At 38.1% G+C, this 17,703-nt stretch overlaps 3 protein-coding genes and 1 long non-coding RNA gene across 13 annotated transcripts in view; 2 read left to right on the forward strand and 2 right to left on the reverse strand.

Annotated features, from left to right (window-relative positions):
- Positions 1-7,152, reverse strand: part of LOC108105024 — a 130,393-nt gene extending 123,241 nt beyond the window's left edge. For 3 of the 9 annotated variants that reach the window (XR_001772337.2, XR_001772339.2, XR_001772334.2), the window contains exons 1-4: positions 6,508-6,635; positions 2,879-3,073; positions 1,849-2,009; positions 1,406-1,528 (exon numbers count right to left, since the gene is read on the reverse strand). This is a non-coding gene — a long non-coding RNA (uncharacterized LOC108105024). Of the gene's footprint in view, positions 1-1,405; positions 1,529-1,848; positions 2,010-2,878; positions 3,074-3,282; positions 3,313-3,824; positions 3,932-4,496; positions 4,665-5,166; positions 5,540-5,836; positions 6,004-6,507; positions 6,636-6,878 lie in introns of those variants that run through there. The other 6 variants (XR_001772338.2, XR_005993744.1, XR_005993743.1 and 3 more) reach the window with 6 other exon arrangements.
- Positions 7,153-9,104: 1,952 nt separating this feature from the next.
- LOC108105055 (N-acetylglucosamine-6-phosphate deacetylase) lies at positions 9,105-11,513 on the forward strand. Of its 2 annotated transcripts, XM_017211472.2 has the most exons (4): positions 9,105-9,450; positions 10,254-10,522; positions 10,586-11,120; positions 11,178-11,513. In XM_017211472.2, the coding sequence occupies exons 1-4, from the start codon at positions 9,201-9,203 to the stop codon at positions 11,357-11,359; spliced, it is 1,236 nt and encodes a 411-aa protein (XP_017066961.1). In that variant the 5' UTR covers positions 9,105-9,200; the 3' UTR covers positions 11,360-11,513. The 2 variants fall into 2 exon arrangements, with proteins under 2 accessions (XP_017066961.1, XP_017066960.1); XM_017211471.2 differs by having other exon boundaries at positions 10,254-11,120.
- A 27-nt stretch (positions 11,514-11,540) lies between these two features.
- On the reverse strand, positions 11,541-14,755 carry LOC108105057 (ras-related protein Rab-10). Its single transcript, XM_017211476.2, has 4 exons — positions 14,355-14,755; positions 13,675-13,874; positions 13,506-13,595; positions 11,541-13,085 (listed from the first exon to the last, which is right to left on the reverse strand). Exons 1-4 carry the CDS (start codon positions 14,479-14,481, stop codon positions 12,888-12,890), a joined length of 615 nt encoding a protein of 204 aa, XP_017066965.1. The 5' UTR covers positions 14,482-14,755; the 3' UTR covers positions 11,541-12,887.
- Positions 14,756-14,869: 114 nt separating this feature from the next.
- LOC108105054 lies at positions 14,870-17,657 on the forward strand. The gene has a single exon (XM_017211470.1). The coding sequence runs from the start codon at positions 15,220-15,222 to the stop codon at positions 17,311-17,313; it is 2,094 nt and encodes a 697-aa protein (XP_017066959.1). The 5' UTR covers positions 14,870-15,219; the 3' UTR covers positions 17,314-17,657.
- The last annotated feature ends 46 nt before the right edge of the window (positions 17,658-17,703 follow it).

A 17,703-nucleotide genomic window follows, 5' to 3' on the forward strand; every position in this document is an offset into this window, starting at 1 on the left:
TAAGTTTGCAACTGATTTGATTTCATCTCCTTCCAATTTTGCTTGGTGGGCGTACTGCCACGCCTACAGCTAAGCGCTTCGTAACAAAGAGAACGGACTTAAAAACACTTCTTCCACCAACCATATTAAGCAAAAAGGACTTATCGGTACTATCGAAGTCATATAAATAGCACTGACCAAAAAAATTTTACTTAAATTTCTATACTGGCGCCATCTGTTGCTAGAACCATGAAGAGCATGTTTGTTAACGGAAGATTACGTTATTGTTAAGGCCTTATTAGCCAAATTTCCTAATAAATTATTGGTAGGGCATTCAGAAATACAAGAATATTTGAAGTGAAAAAAAGTTTTACCACAAACATAATGCTTTATGGGCGTTAAAGTAGGCGTAACCAGCTGCTTAAACAATCTGAAGCTAGCTGCCCAGGCATCTCTACAATCTCCAAACCTTATCCCAACTTCCTAGCTCTTCTAGTTCCCCAAGATCGAAGTTGATACAGACAGATGGACATGGCTAATACTTCCTAGGAACAAAAACATCCGTACAAATATTTTTATAATCATTTTTTCATGATCATGTTTGATTTCATAGTTTGATTATAACTATATAGATTAATTGACAGATTGGACTTAGTCCGATGACCTCAGTTGTAGGCGTGTGTATGGCCTCGTTGTGTGTGTGTATACAAAAAATATTTCACAGGCAATTTCGCATCCCCACACACACGCACACACACACATCGCCCACACGGAGAGCGTCTTCGTCTTCGTCTTGGTCCTGTGGCTCCTGGGCCGGGGACATTCACTATTGTGCATACACAAACTCTAATAAAAAATTCAGTTCACGTCTCGAGCACTTATTGATACGTGAGCATAGATGACACACAATCCCACACACCCACATAGAGGTATAAGTAGAGTATACATATGCATAAGGTCCTTTTTAGAGTGTGGCCCACTGGGGGCACAAGGATATCGACAGGGGAAACGAATAGGAACAGGAAGAGGACTAGTCAAGTCAGCTAGCTCAAGGGACAATAACTGACCATGAAAAATGGACAGAAGTCGAGACATCGATTGAGGTAAAAGACTCGATCAATGTCAAGGAGATGAATCAATTTCAGACAGCCAGTCATAGATTTATAAGAAATTTAAAGTCAAATAATATAAGATTGAGATCGACATAAACTGTTAGAAAGGGGGAAAATGATAGCTTCTTTGAAATATTGGACTTTGGAATGTATTACTTAAACCTACAAAACCAACAAAAATAGTATTTCCTAATGATAATTCCCTTTATCTTGTATTATAAAGAGCATCGCAAAATAAGAAATATTTGAATTAAAATAAAAAAAGGTTTTCATTTTGTAGAAATAAATACAAATAGAAGTTGGCAGGCACTTACATTTACTATCCATATTTTTCCTGGCTTTTCTTCTAATTGGTTAATTTAACAGCTTCGTAATTTTTCACTTCCCATTCACATTTCCGTGTCCATTTTCTTTGCCAGCTTTCCTTACATGTGCTTCTATTTTCATAAAAAAAAAACATAAAAACAACTATCAGAAGGAATATTTATACCAGAGTTAGCATATTTAAAAACACAAACCAGATTTCAATACAGTAAACAATGTTTATGCTGAGTATAGCGATGTTGTACTGTATTGTAGTTATAGTTAACATAACTTTTAAAAAAAATTCAAAAAGAAGATAGATAATGAATCAAAATTAGCTTAGTTTTGTATTAAAAAATATATAATAGTTATATAATAGCTTTCCGCAAGAAAAATTCTTTCGGTTTCACCGAAATAAATAGAAATGAAAACCTCAAGTTTTTCAGAGACTTACCTTAATTTTCCTTATTATTCAGAATTATATTTATGTATATTTCTCCAGTGTATGTATTATATTATATTTGTGTGTATATGCATGTGTACGTCATTGTTAAGTTGGCAAATTTGGACGCACACACATGCCTTGATATGTAAGTTTCAACTTATCCCGCTGATCTGCATTGTGGCAAAAAAAAAAAAAAAAAGTTATTAATAAAAAATATAATTAATATAAAAAAAAATTAAAAAGAAATATGATTAATAAAAAATATAATTAATAAATTTTGAAGTCCCAGCAACATTGGTATTGGCCTGTTAATTTGGCGTTGCCACTTTTCATGAATGAAAATGGCGAACCGGCCAAACTTCAACAACATAACGGAACCTCGTGTAGCCTCTCTTGTCTTGTTTTGTCCACTCCTCTTTGTCAAGGCATTTCACCAACTTCACATCAGAAATACTATTAAAAAATATAAATTAATTTTTAATATGTAAGAAAAATAAAATATTTCACTTTTTTTATGGTTTAAAACAATTATTAAAGAAACAATATGTTTTCGGTTCACTTTCTTTTATTTCCCATATTATTCGCACTTTTAGCAACAAAAGTAGTTTTATTCAATATAAATTGTTTTAATGGTTAATTATTTTTAATTATCAAAACAATTTATATTGAATAAAACTTAAAACACAATCCGGCAATCACTTTTTATATATTTTTTAATCAATTCTTAACACTTCTTAAGAGCACAAATATTTTTTGCACGCGCTTCACTACGACTACCGCTTACGACTGAAACTCAAAAATTACGACTCAAAAGATAAAGAACAAGTGGAAGGAGAAAAGAAGAACGTTAACGGACAGGTGAAAAAGAGGATTAACGGATCTTTCACACACCATTCTTTTCATTCTTCTTTTCCCCATTTCCTTGCTCTTTTCTTTGCCTTAGCGTTTAATTCATTTTAGATATCAATAAGTGTATATTAGACAATTTAGTTTAATTTTTAAATTTCTTATTGGGATTATTATTATTATGGGTTTTTACCTTGACTTTGCTGTTCAGTAATCCGCGTAGCAACAGCAATATTGGCTTGTAATTTGACGTCGCCACTTTTCAAGAATGAAAATGGCGAATCGGCCAAACTGCAATACCAAAACGCATAACGGAACCTCGTGTTGCCTCTCCTGTCTTTTTTTTTTCGTCTCCTCGTATCAAAGCATTTTATTCACATCGCAGATACTATTACAAAATATAAAATATTTTACTTATTTTAATGTTTGAAATAAATATCACAAAAAAAAAAATATGTTTAAGGCTCACTAACTTTAATTTGCCATATTCAGTGCATTACCATACAATTACACATAAGGTCATGTAGACACACTCACACACATTTACACTTCTACGGCGTCATTTGCATTTTAGCGTTAAAAAGTAGTTAAATTTACCAGCAAAACAATTTATATTAAACAAAACTCAAAACACAATCCTGCGATCACTTTTTATATGTTATTTAATCTATAATTAACACTTTTGAAATGCAAATACTTTTTGCTTGCGCTTCGCAACGGCAACTGCTTACGTCTGAATACTACAAAGCTGAACAAGTAGGAAAAGAATGGTAAGCACAAGCGAGAGAGAGATTAACGGATCTTTTCTCTTCTCTTTTAATTTTTTGTCTTCTCTTTGTCTTTGCATTTAATGGGCATGTAATTTGGCGTTGCCACTTTTCAAGAATAAAAATGGCGAAACCTCCAAAGTTTTTGGTATGCAAGAAAAAAAATTGCACTTTTTTATTGTTCGAAACAAATATGTATCAATAAAAAAATATGTTTTAGGCTCACTAACTTTGATTTGCCATATTATTTGAATTACCACACAAATGTATGTGTATATACACGTACAAAAGGTTATGCAGACACACACTCACACACATTTGCACTTCTACGGCGTCATTTGCATTTAAGCATTAAAAAATAGTTAAATTTACCAGCAAAACACTTTATATTAAACAAAACTCAAAACACAATCCTGCGATCACTTTTAATATGTTATTTAATCTATTTTTAGCACTTTTCAAAAGACAAAGTACTTTTTTGCTTGCGCTTTGCTAAGGCCACTGCTTACGACTGAAAACTACAAAGCTGAACAAGTAGGAAAAGAATGGTAAGCACAAGCGAGAGAGAGATTAACGGATCTTTTACACATCTTTATTTTGGTTCTTCTCTTTCAATTTTTTGTCCTCTCTTTTCCTTTGCATTTAATTGATTTTATATATGAATGAAATAAATGTATATTAGACTCTTTTTTTAATTAATCACAGTTCTTAGTCGGTCTATTACCAATAATAAGATATTATACCTTTATTTCGCAAATGGGCATGTAATTTGGCGTTGCCACTTTTCAAGAATAAAAATGGCGAAACGGCCAAAGTTTTTTGTATGTAAGAAAAAAAATTGCACTTTTTTATTGTTCGAAACAAATATGTATCAATAAAAAAATATGTTTTAGGCCACAAACTTTGATTTGCCATATTATTTGAATTACCACACAAATGTATGTGTATATACACGTACAAAAGGTTATGCAGACACACACTCACACACATTTGCACTTCTACGGCGTCATTTGCATTTAAGCATTACAAAATAGTTAAATTTACCAGCAAAAGAATTTATATTAAACAAAACTCAAAACACAATCCTGCGATCACTTTTAATATGTTATTTAATCTATTTTTTACACTTTTCAAAAGACAAAATACTTTTTGCTTGCGCTTGGCAACGGCAACTGCTTACGACTGAAAATTACATACAAAGCTGAACAAGTAGGAAAAGAATGGTAAGCACAAGCGAGAGAGATTAACGGATCTTTCACACATCTTTATTTTGGTTCTTCTCTTTTAGTTTTTTGTCCTCTCTTTTCCTTTGCATTTAATTGATTTTATATATGAATGAAATAAATGTATATTAGACCCTGTTTTTAATTAATCACAGTTCTTAGTCGGTCTATTACCAATAATAAGCTATTTTACCATTATTTCGCACATGGGCATGTAATTTGGCGTTGCCACTTTTCAAGAATAAAAATGGCGAAACGGCAAAAGTTTTTGGTATGTAAGAAAAAAATTGCACTTTTTATTGTTCGAAACAAATATGTATCAATAAAAAAATATGTTTTAGGCTCACTAACTTTGATTTGCCATATTATTTGAATTACCACACAAATGTATGTGTATATACACGTACAAAAGGTTATGCAGACACACTCACACACATTTGCACTTCTACGGCGTCATTTGCATTTAAGCATTAAAAAATAGTTAAATTTACCAGCAAAACACTTTATATTAAACAAAACTCAAAACACAATCCTGCGATTACTTTTAATATGTTATTTAATCTATTTTTAGCACTTTTCAAAAGACAAAGTACTTTTTGCTTGCGCTTTGCTAAGGCCACTGCTTACGACTGAAAACTACAAAGCTGAACAAGTAGGAAAAGAATGGTAAGCACAAGCGAGAGAGAGATTAACGGATCTTTTACACATCTTTATTTTGGTTCTTCTCTTTCAATTTTTTGTCCTCTCTTTTCCTTTGCATTTAATTGATTTTATATATGAATGAAATAAATGTATATTAGACTCTTTTTTTAATTAATCACAGTTCTTAGTCGGTCTATTACCAATAATAAGATATTATACCTTTATTTCGCAAATGGGCATGTAATTTGGCGTTGCCACTTTTCAAGAATAAAAATGGCGAAACGGCCAAAGTTTTTTGTATGTAAGAAAAAAAATTGCACTTTTTATTGTTCGAAACAAATATGTATCAATAAAAAAATATGTTTTAGGCCACAAACTTTGATTTGCCATATTATTTGAATTACCACACAAATGTATGTGTATATACACGTACAAAAGGTTATGCAGACACACACTCACACACATTTGCACTTCTACGGCGTCATTTGCATTTAAGCATTACAAAATAGTTAAATTTACCAGCAAAAGAATTTATATTAAACAAAACTCAAAACACAATCCTGCGATCACTTTTAATATGTTATTTAATCTATTTTTTACACTTTTCAAAAGACAAAATACTTTTTGCTTGCGCTTGGCAACGGCAACTGCTTACGACTGAAAATTACATACAAAGCTGAACAAGTAGGAAAAGAATGGTAAGCACAAGCGAGAGAGATTAACGGATCTTTCACACATCTTTATTTTGGTTCTTCTCTTTTAATTTTTTGTCCTCTCTTTTCCTTTGCATTTAATTGATTTTATATATGAATGAAATAAATGTATATTAGACCCTGTTTTTAATTAATCACAGTTCTTAGTCGGTCTATTACCAATAATAAGCTATTTTACCATTATTTCGCACATGGGCATGTAATTTGGCGTTGCCACTTTTCAAGAATAAAAATGGCGAAACGGCAAAAGTTTTTGGTATGTAAGAAAAAAATTGCACTTTTTATTGTTCGAAACAAATATGTATCAATAAAAAAATATGTTTTAGGCTCACTAACTTTGATTTGCCATATTATTTGAATTACCACACAAATGTATGTGTATATACACGTACAAAAGGTTATGCAGACACACTCACACACATTTGCACTTCTACGGCGTCATTTGCATTTAAGCATTAAAAAAAAAATTAAATTTACCAGCAAAACACTTTATATTAAACAAAACTCAAATCACAATCCTGCGATCACTTTTTATATGTTATTTAATCTAATATTAACACTTTTGAAATGCAAATACTTTTTGCTTGCGCTTCGCAACGGCAACTGCTTACGACTGAAAACTACAAAGCTGAACAAGTAGGAAAAGAATGGTAAGCACAAGCGAGAGAGAGATTAACGGATCTTTCACACATCTTTATTTTGGCTCCCTCTTTTCCCATTTTTTTATTCTACTTGTCTTGGCATTTAATTCATTTTCAATATGAATGAAATAAATTTACATATATTAGACCCTTTTGTTTAATATTTAAAGTTATTTTGGGATTATTATTATTATTAAGCTCTTTTACCTTCAATTCGCTTTTCGATAATCCGCGTATATGTACATACATATATATGTATGTATGCATGTGTGTATGCAAGTGTATGCCAGATTGCAGTTCGGCATAATAAAATTAGCCAAATTCACTATTAACAAAATTTATATTAAACAAAACTTAAAACACAATCATGCGATCATTTAAATTGCATTAATTTAACTATTTGGAACACTTCTTAACCACTTTTTTAAAACAAAAACAATATTCACATGTTATCGGTAGGTCCAACTGCTTGCGACTGAAAACTAAAAGGCAGACGACGAGGGAGTAGATAACGGATCTTTAATTTATCTTTGTTTTGATTATTTTCTTTTATGCGATTTGCCTTGGCATTTAATTTATTTGAAATATGAATGGATTAAATTTTTATTAGACCCATTTCTTTATTATTTAATGTTCTTATTGGGATTATTACTATTATTATTGAGCTATTTTACCTCTATTTCACTTTTCGTAATCCGCGTAAAAATTAGCTAAATTAATTATTTAAACACTTTATATTATATAAAACTCAAAACACAATCTTGCGATCACTTTTTATGTATTCTTTTTACTTCTTAAAAACTTTTTTAACTTTTAAAAAGCAAAATCATAATTAGAATGTTACTTAGGGCCCAAACTGCTTGCGACTGGGAACTACATAGAAAGCTTAACATGTGAAATGAGAATGTTAACTCGCAACAGAGGGGCTAACGGCTTTTCAAAGATCTTTCGTCTTACATCGTTTTTCTCTCTTCTTTTTTTTAAGTTTTTATCATTTAAAGCGACTTAATTTAACTTAATTTATTTACATATATAATCCAAGATTGGCTTTTAAATATGAGCAAATAATACTTCTTATTTGTATTTATTTTCAAATGCAATTTACCTTTGTTTATCTTTTAACAAAATGATCTTATAAATGTAATAAAAAATGTTGTTTTCTTTTATATTGGAAGGCGAAGTGCAATGTTTAAAGCGTACTTTCATATACATTTTCAAGTGATTCCAAATCACTAGAGATTTCTGTGGCCATAAAGGGGAAACATAGTGTTAGAGAAGGTGGCTTTTTGGGGGTGTGGTACGGGGGGACAAGCACACAAAGCTGTGGAACATTTTGGTAAGGCCACTTTGCGACATTTTAATTTAAATGCTAATCAGTTGCCAATAGACAAAAAAGAACGAACCTATCCCACCTCGAGTGCAGTTCATGTTTCCAGGATCTCTGGGTGTACAATGTGTGCCACGGTGTGTGCAAAAATTGCAGCTCATTTGGATGGAGAAGGAGGAGGTGCTGGAGGTTGGACAGGATGAACTGAATGGGCTGAATATGCTCCGGATGGGCACAACAGCAACAGCGCTGCGCTGCAATTTGTATTTAAAATGTCGGCCATTGTGGATTAGCTGAGACAGAGGAGCGCCCAGGAGCACGTCAAAAAACAAGACACTCGAAATAAAAAGTATGAAAATGATCAAGAAAACAAAAAGTTAGTCTTAAAAAAGATGAGAATATTTCAAAATTTATATTTTTCTTATAGATTATGTGAAACCTTTAAAAAAAAGTTCAATTTTGTATTGTAATAACCTAGACACGTTTTTTTCCAGTGTACAAATAGTCACCTGAAGCCTTTTGTTGTTGCTGTTTTGGGTGCCGTGTCGTCATTATCATTTGAATTTGCATTTTCAGCCTGCTCACTGTCGGCTTGTTGGGTAAATATTGCCATTTTATGCAGCGTCCACGAGATGCCAACGAAGGAGTCGACACTTTTGCCTATAAAAACAAATTGGACGGGGTCGGTGGTGATGGTGGAGGCACAAGGCCGCGACAAATGGTTAAACAACAGTTTTAAGGTAATTCTCTCAAAAATTTAATTTGAATCTAATCGATAACGATTGACGAAAATCGAATGGCAACCGCCCTAAATAAGCTAAATGCTGCGACACAACCATCATCTAATAAAGCAGCCAAAATGTAGCTAACTTAAAAGCTAAAAGAAATAGCTACTTTAAAATTCGATGTTTTTAATCTTTTTGGCATAATTTTGTTTATAAAGCCTAGATTTTTTATTTAATGGGTTTAAAAGTGTTTAAAGTGTTTCAATTATAAAATCTACTTTCCAAAAATAAGAATAAAAAAGAAATAAACAGCAAGAATCTGAGCTGACCGTTGAGTTGGCCGCTGAACAGCTGTTTCTTGAGTTTCGTTTTGTTTTTCGTTTTCCGTTTAGTTCGCTTTAGTAGCTCATTCAGTTCAGATCAACAGCTCTGTACACCGCCCTGACCTGACCAAGGCTCTCAGAAATTGACGATCTGATGCAGTGCACCGGCGGAGTGGACAAGGAGATGGATAAGGAGATCCCCGATAGCACTAATCGCCTGCTGCAGTTCACCAACTGCCGTTTGATACGTGATCATAAGTACGTCTACGACGATCTTTGGGTACGGAATGGCCGTATTGTGAATCCGGAGCCCGTCTTTTTCGACGAACAGGTCAAGGCCGATTGCCAGATCGACTGCGGTGGCAATCTCATTGCACCCGGCTATATTGACCTCCAGATTAACGGTGAGCTCGCCCTCTGACCCCCATTATTACGAAGATATTTTATCTTATCATTGGTGAACGATGAAAACAATTAGAAATTGTTCGATTCTGATAATGAAAGTTAATTGGATTATAAAGATAGGCATCATATCGCTTTGATATTTTATCACATTGTTAATCCTATTCTTTGTTTTTGGCATTAATCATGATTTCATTTGGATATATATTAGTATAGAGATAGCAATTATTAAGATTATAAACATTTATAGTAATCATATAGGATGTCAACTATATAGTAAAGAACAGTCAAACATAAAGCTCTTAACATTCAAATTTTAATATGAATTTTAAAGAATATTTCCAATTGCTCTTTGCAGCCAATCTTTAGACTCCTAGTCTTTCCCAATTCTTCAGATACTCAATTGATATATTGATATTGATACAGCTATTGATATTAATATTAATATATATTCTGTCAGCGATCCCATTAATTGACACTTTCGCTGCGGTTCAAACGGCCGCCAAGGTCAGCAGTTCTGTTTACCCGTTGACAGGCCGCAAATATGGAGCGCTCGTAATCGGAGCGAGTTAATCTTATCGTGACTTCACAGACCCCAAGCTGTTGAGCTCAGCCAGAAGTATGGAATACAGTGAGGATTTCCAGCGAATGGCCACTCTTTGTGGTTAAACCAAAGTCGCGATAAGCTGATTCTTTGTCTTCTTGAGAGATTACCTGTTGCTTCTACATCGTTCTATCATTCTATCTTTAGCATCCTAGAACTTACTTTTGGGTATTAATTTCAAATTATAATCCTGAAATACAGGTGGCTATGGCGTGGACTTTTCCTTCGACACGGACACGATCGAGCAGGGCATTGACACGGTGGCTCGCGGTCTGGTCAAAAGCGGCGTCACCTCATTCTGTCCCACGCTGGTGACATCGCCGGTGAAAACTTACCATACAATACTGCCACGCATTCCCCAAAGTGTTCCAAATGGAGCTGGAATCCTGGGGATACATGCCGAGGGTCCCTTTATCAATCCACAGAAAAAGGGAGCTCATTCGGAAAACTGCATACAGACTATTGACGAGGTAAGTCATATCGATCTATATAAGATCTTTTACCATATTTTATACTTTTATTTCTGCCCAAAGGGACTAAGCACTGTAGAGCGTACATACGGCTCCTTGGATCGCATTAAGATTATCACCCTAGCGCCAGAGAGGGTCAACGATCTAGAGGTGATCCAACAGCTGACGGATCGTGGGATAACCGTGGCTCTTGGCCATTCAATGGCCACTCTTCGCGATGGAGAGCGTGCCGCAGTTCGGGGAGCCACACTGATCACGCATCTGTTCAATGCTATGCTGCCATTCCATCACCGCGATCCCGGCCTTGTTGGACTCCTCGCCTCGGACGAAACACCGCACACTATCTACTTTGGCATCATTGCGGATGGTGTACACACGCATCCGGCGGCGCTGAGAATCGCCTATCGAACGCATCGTCTGGGCCTGATTCTGGTCACGGATGCCATCTCGGCTTTAGGACTGGAAGAGGGTATCCATCATATTGGCCAATTGCCATTGCAGGTTAAGGAGGGCAAGGCATATATCGCCGGCACGAGTACCCTCTGTGGAAGCATTGCACCGATGGACGAATGCGTTCGAATCTTCCAAAAGGCCACTGGTAAGTGTTGTGTGATTCCTTGCCAGAACTTAAACTATATCTAGGTTAATATTATAGATTGCGATCCTATCTATGCCATTGAAGCGGCCACATTACATCCGGCAAAGTGCTTGAAGATTGAAAAGACAAAAGGAACTCTGGACTTTGGCTCAGATGCGGACTTTATAATTCTAGACGATCAACTCCATGTGCTATCCACATGGATAGCAGGGAAATGTGTCCATCAGACTGCCCAATAGTGCATCGAATGTACGATTGTTATGTGGTTTCTGTTTTTATATAACCTTTTACCTGATCCAGAATGTATTCAATACCGAAGATTCTCCAATTATATTTCTAAATGTATGCATTCCACGAGGAGATAATGATTAAAAATCATAAATTTCCTTAAAATCCGACCAAGAGAATAGTCATTGGATATTTATATGACATGGTTTAGGTTGTTCTTTATATTTTTAATCGGTAAATCATTTGGTGTGGACAACTAAACTAAATCCATATACAGTTACAAATAATAGGTTTACACGACGAACAAAAAAAAAAAAAGACTGTAGAATAAAATTACAAGGAGACGGGAGGCGTTAGGTCTTTGGGCGCTCCTCCTCTTGCGGTTGCTACATTCATGGCGTGCACCGTCTTTACATACATATATGGGGAGATATACACGCGCGCACACCCACGCCCCCTTAAGTATACACATACATATATATATTGGGTGTGCGGGCGCGAATGCACATAAAAACGATGCGATATATGGTATGTAATATGTATATATATATATATAAAGTATATATATATATATATATATATATATATAGGCAATAATTAGAAAACAATTTTGGGAACAGCACGAACTCTGACTCTGGCTTGATGAGTGGCTGCAGAGCGTCTGACCCCCTACCTCCCCCATCGAACTATTCGCTGGCTTAGTATCGAAAAACAAAGCGAAAGCAAGCTAGGTATATGCTATATACTATCCGATTTTTATAATATGTATAGGTGTTATTTATATCTAGGCTGAAACGCAAAACAAAACAAAAAACACTAAATGGTCCGGCATGGGGAGTGCGAGTGATGGGCGAACGAACGAACGAACAACGTACGTACGAACGACTGAGTTGAAGATTACAGGAATCGTAAGACTATATATATATCAAAAGTTACGTTACAAAAGTTGCTTATGTCTGCGTCTTTGTTATCATAATCGTTTCGTGTGTGGCTGGACAGTTTCCTTGGAATTGATCTTCATGATCCAACGTTAGCTAACCAACAAAAAAAGTTGCGGCTCCAAAAAAATGCAAATACATTTGCTCCTTCCTTGTGTCTTTATGCCAAACCAATTGGACGGGAGCCATGCTGTGCTGTGTTTGTGTGTGCGGGGTAACTAACGTGGACCTATTCCAGATGTTTACTGACCACCATTATCCGGGGTATTTTGTAAAGTTGCTTCCAAATGTTCGTATTACAATATCTGTGTTGTTAAACTTTAGGTAGGTTGTTTCTGTTGCTTGTTCCATCCATCTGCGTATCTGCCTCGTTATAAGTAAGAGTACCCCCATGCGTGCGATTGACCCCGGGTTTATTGCTTTGTTTCCCTTTCGTTTCGTGTGGAGCAGTTTCAGAAACCGATCCCCATCACCATCGCCAATTCCAATTTCAATTCAATCCAAATCCGATTCCATCCATCCAGCCTTCGCCTTCCTTCCACGCACAGCTCTAAGCACAAACCGGGCCAAACCACGCCCCGTTCGTCTATTACGCCGCTTTTTACGCGCAGCACTTGCTGTAGCCCGGCGCCTTCTCATTATTCCGGCGATCAATGATCACGCGCTCCTGATTCTCCGCCGATTCACGTCCCGATGTCTTGTCTAATATGGCCTCGGCCAGCTCGCAGAAAGCCGGTTCAATGTTTATGTTCGATTTGGCGGATGTTTCCATAAACCGAATGCCATGCTCACGGGCAATCTGAAAGGGGAGAAATGGTGGGGGTTATAGAAATTGTAAACAAATTGATCAAACAGACAGCGGGCGTATGTATGTGATCATTGGGAAGCAATCAAAATAAATAACCTGATGAGTTCTAACCCAAATTGTGAGCTCGTGTCTTCCGGGAATTTTCCTTTCATTGGGTTAACTTCGAACTATAAAATAATGTACATCTGGGAATTTCCTATTGCATTTTTATAAGTTAAACTAATCAAAATATAAGAATCAAGAAATTCGGTATGTTAACTATGTGATTTAAGGATAATAGAAAGTTATTTCTATGTTAACTCCCTATAGCATCGATAAGAAGACCTTTGATGTACAAAGTCTAAGCTTTAACTACTGATCACAGATCTGTTGCACTGTCTATGGGGGATCCCCCCCTAATAAGATGCTCACCGCTTCGCCGCGGTCCTTGTTTACCAATCGCTTGTCCGTCATGTCGCACTTGTTGCCCAGGATCATCTTCTCTACGTCCTCGTTGGCGTGCTGAATATGGGGAAAAATCCAAACAATTTAGATACTCAGTAGAGGCAAGATTATTAGTAAATGGAAGCTGATCATTTACCTCGTCTATATTCCGTAACCATTTGACTATATTTTCAAAACTTTTTTCGTTCGTTATGTCATAGACAAGCATTATGCCCATGGCCCCTCGATAATACGAAGTGGTTATCGTGTGGAAACGCTCCTGACCAGCGGTGTCCCATATTTGCAGCTTGATCTTCTTGCCTCGCAGTTCAACTGTTTTGATTTTAAAATCGATGCCTGCAAAAGAGGTGTTTTCAAAATTAATGTTTTAGTGCGGAAAAACAAAAGCAAATAATTCCGAATGACGTCACAATGCCTGTTATCGATTACATATGGTTAACGGAACTTGGAATTGGGTAAATTAAAGCAGTTCCCCAATGATATCACGATGATTCATTCACATATTGATCAGGCATTCCAACTAAATGTTTGCACGTCTGTGTTACGTGTTGTCGATTAACGGTTTAGTACCAATAGTTAAGGGAGTTACATAGTCACATATCTTGAGTTTTTCTTTATGAATTGTAATGCCTATAATGTGATCAAGACAAGCAGTGCATTTCCCAGTCGATAAGGCAGTGCCACGCCCAGTCACACACACACACACATACACATTCACACAAATATATCCTGGCTGTGCAGCTGACATGAGCATGTGTGTGGCTTGCGGGTGGATATAAGTATGTATGACTATGTGCGTAGGGTCCCGTTACTCACCTATGGTCGATATAAACGTCGACGTAAAAGCATCATCCGAAAATCGGAACAATATACATGTCTTTCCCACACCAGAGTCGCCGATCAGCAACAGTTTGAACAGCAAATCGTAGGTTTTCTTTGCCATTTTAAAAACGAAACGAAACGCTCGCAGAACAAAGCACAAACACACGCGCACACTCTACACGCACACTCGCACACACACACGCACGGATGCAGGTGACAAACTATATTATTATTTAAACGTCTATCTATATCGCGCTTATTCCTGTTTTTTCCGTCTGAATAATGGATTGGAATCTCTTTATATTCCTTAGTTTCCTCCCGGGTTTTTAAATGCGCCGAATTAATTTATATCTTCGCTGGCAAATTGTTGCTATTAGAACTAGAGCTGGGTAAAAATACTATCGATGTTCTCCAATGTGTGGCAGCACTGTTGTTTTTCGCAATCATCGATTAGTCAAAGAGAAATCGAAAAATCACTTTGAAGTCACAGTTTTAAAAATAATTTTGTGAGGAACGAATTATTATAATATTAGAGCAAAAACTGTGTTTGCTGAAGCTATTCGTTTTTTTCGAAATAAACAAAAATTTAAAGCTTGGATTTAGTTAGCCGCAATATATGCTTCCTCTTTGGCCAAAAACTATTCGTACACAAGTCACGAGTAACGCGCGAGGTGGCAGCTCTGCGACCATCGGTCAAATCGCTTCCCGATAGACCTGATATCGATATCGCAAAATAATAACAATTTCGCAAAATCCGCAAAAAAGGGGGAAGTTTTAGCATAAAGCAGAGCGGCTAGTGCCCGGAATTAAGTGATCCTGATTCTAGCCACATCAAACCACACAACCACATCCGCAAGTAATGGATATTGACTGGCAGAACAGCCTCACGGAGCTAAAGGATCGGGGACAGTACCTGCTGCATTCAGAGAAATGGGCTGACTGTCGCTTTCTCGTAGGATCTGGATCCTCGTCCAACCAACGGATCATCGCCGGTCACAAGCTGCTGCTGGCAATGGCCTCACCGGTATTCGAGCGCATGTTCTACGGCAATTTGCCGGACAAGACGGACCCCATCGTTATACCGGACGTACAGCCTGAGGCCTTTGAGGCGATGCTGGAGTACATATACACGGACCGCATCACTATCGGTTCCTTCGACAAGGCCTGCGAGCTATGTTACGTGGCCAAGAAGTATATGCTGCCGCACGTCGTCACCCGCTGCACCCACTTTCTGTGGGCGGATCTCAGTCCGAAGAACGCCTGCCGGGCTTATGAGTTCGCCAAGCTTTTCGATGAGCCACGCCTTATGCAGAGCAGCATGGACCTGATAGCGGCCAATACACGCGAAGTGCTGTCCGATCCCAGTTTCCTAGACATCGAAGTCTCCACCTTGATGGCAATTCTCGACCAGAATCGTCTGAACATCGACTCTGAATTGGATCTGTTTAACTGCCTGCTGAAGTTCGCCAGCGAGCGGGGTATCCTTAACGAATCGGGACAGGAAGGAAGTGCTGGCGAAGGACAGGTGTTGACCAAGGAATCACCCGACACTGTTGCCGGTCATGTGCTGGTGGAAGAGATTAAAATGGAACCCGATGTGGCGGCCATGGTGCAGCACATGCACCAGGATGACGAGGGTGACTGCTTTGAGACGGATGCCGGCATGGCCTCAACTTCCTCTGCAGCAGCTGCTGCACCCACGGCTGCCACCCCGCCTCCGGAAGTGCCTTCGGGCCCTGACGACCTGGTGATCATCGACAGCGACGCTTCCGCCGATGCCGCTGCTGCGGCTAACATGATCAACATCATGGACGCCCAGCGCACTATTCTCGACGGAGCTATGCTCCGGCAAGCGGTGAAAAAGATACGTTTCCTTACAATGACGCCGCAGCAGTTTGCCGAGGGTCCCGCCCGATCCAAGCTGCTGCAGCAGCACGAGGCCCTCTCCATCCTAATCAAGATCTCCAGTCCCTCGCTCAACGACTGCCACATGCCCGAAGGTTTCTGCGTTTCGCGTAGCACTCGCAATTTCTACGAGTCGGGTCACCGGCAGCGCGAATTGTCTTCCTCGTATCGTAGTGGAGCCGCCCCGTCGGGCGGCATGTGTTTCCCAGGACCAGGTCCATCCGTCCGTAACGGCGGTCCTGGCGGCAGTGGAATGATGATGGGTAATGCGCCGCGATTTGGATACAACAGTGCGGGTTTCGCCGGCGAGGAGTTGGCTATTCGTCCACCGGAACCTGTGGGTACACCGCCCGATGCAGCGCCGGCGCCCGCCACTTTACGTTGTTTTGGCGAAGGTTTCGAAGGCGCTCCAGCTGTTCCGACGCCCGCCAACGAAGATGAAGGTGGCGTTCGAGTAGGTCCAGTCGCAGCTGGAGCAGCTGCAGCTCCTGGTGCAGCTGGACCCGTCGCTGGTAACTCGCACAATGATATGGTTCGCGCATACTGCACGCGCGTCCTCACCCGTCAGTTTCTCTTTCGCAATACCAGTGTCACGGATGCGGGCGTTACCTTTCAAGTGGACACAAATATCTGGATCCTGGGCGTTCAAGTGCCGACGCGTGTACTGTGCGGAGAGTTGTGCGGTGAACTGATGACATCCGCCGCCTGCACAGAACGATATACCGAAGTGCTGTATGCCCATATTCAGGATATGCATGGCTCACGGATTACGTATACACATTGTACGGCGCGTGTGCGATACGATTCCCTGCTGGATATCACATTCGATCGACCTGTGTACATTTACCGAAATCAAATCTACAAGATTTACGTGGTATTCAATAAGACCGGCTGGTATCCCATGTCCCTCTGTGTGCCCGACGCTAATTGCCATCGCGTTAAGTTCATGTTCAATGTGGGCAATCCCACGGAATCCGTTCGAGACGGCCTCATCTATGCAATCATCTACTCCACGCCACAGGAGCATGGCCGTCACCTGGACGACTGAATCCTTGGGAGCAATAATAAGTAATTGTTTTCTTTTTTATTTTTGTATTTTCGAATTCTCGATGTGATAGGCTTCGTTTGGCATCTTGGCCATGGAAAATTATTGATCTGTACGCCGAATTCCTTTCCATTTCATATTTACAAGTTGGAAACAAATTTAGCAATGTTTTTATTTCCATACATCACCTGGCATTTTTATTATCTAAATTGGCATGAATACGTTTGAAATCATTTTCTAAAAGCTATAGCCAATTCTGCATTTATTAAATCAAAAAAAAAGAAAAGGATAATGAATATTTGTAAAACATCACCGAAATGTTTCTCTTCCACAATATATTTTGGTTTTGAATTTGGTTTTTTTTTATTATAGATCAACAAGCTCTAATATTTT

This window comes from Drosophila eugracilis, unplaced genomic scaffold (genome assembly GCF_018153835.1).
Source record: "Drosophila eugracilis isolate 14026-0451.02 unplaced genomic scaffold, ASM1815383v1 contig_2155, whole genome shotgun sequence".
In the NCBI taxonomy this organism is placed as follows: Eukaryota; Metazoa; Arthropoda; class Insecta; order Diptera; family Drosophilidae; genus Drosophila; species Drosophila eugracilis.

Excerpts from the sequence above, each read along its gene's own strand:
- LOC108105055 (XM_017211471.2), top strand. The coding sequence starts at position 9,201 with ATGCAGTGCACCGGCGGAGTGGACAAGGAGATGGATAAGGAGATCCCC. Across the intron at positions 9,451-10,253 it reads TATTGACCTCCAGATTAACG|GTGGCTATGGCGTGGACTTT; the intron begins GTGAGCTCGCCC and ends CCTGAAATACAG. Across the intron at positions 11,121-11,177 it reads AATCTTCCAAAAGGCCACTG|ATTGCGATCCTATCTATGCC; the intron begins GTAAGTGTTGTG and ends TTAATATTATAG.
- LOC108105057 (XM_017211476.2), bottom strand. The coding sequence starts at position 14,481 with ATGGCAAAGAAAACCTACGATTTGCTGTTCAAACTGTTGCTGATCGGC. Across the intron at positions 13,875-14,354 it reads GACGTTTATATCGACCATAG|GCATCGATTTTAAAATCAAA; the intron begins GTGAGTAACGGG and ends CCTCTTTTGCAG. Across the intron at positions 13,086-13,505 it reads ACAAGGACCGCGGCGAAGCG|ATTGCCCGTGAGCATGGCAT; the intron begins GTGAGCATCTTA and ends CTCCCCTTTCAG.
- LOC108105054 (XM_017211470.1), top strand. The coding sequence starts at position 15,220 with ATGGATATTGACTGGCAGAACAGCCTCACGGAGCTAAAGGATCGGGGA.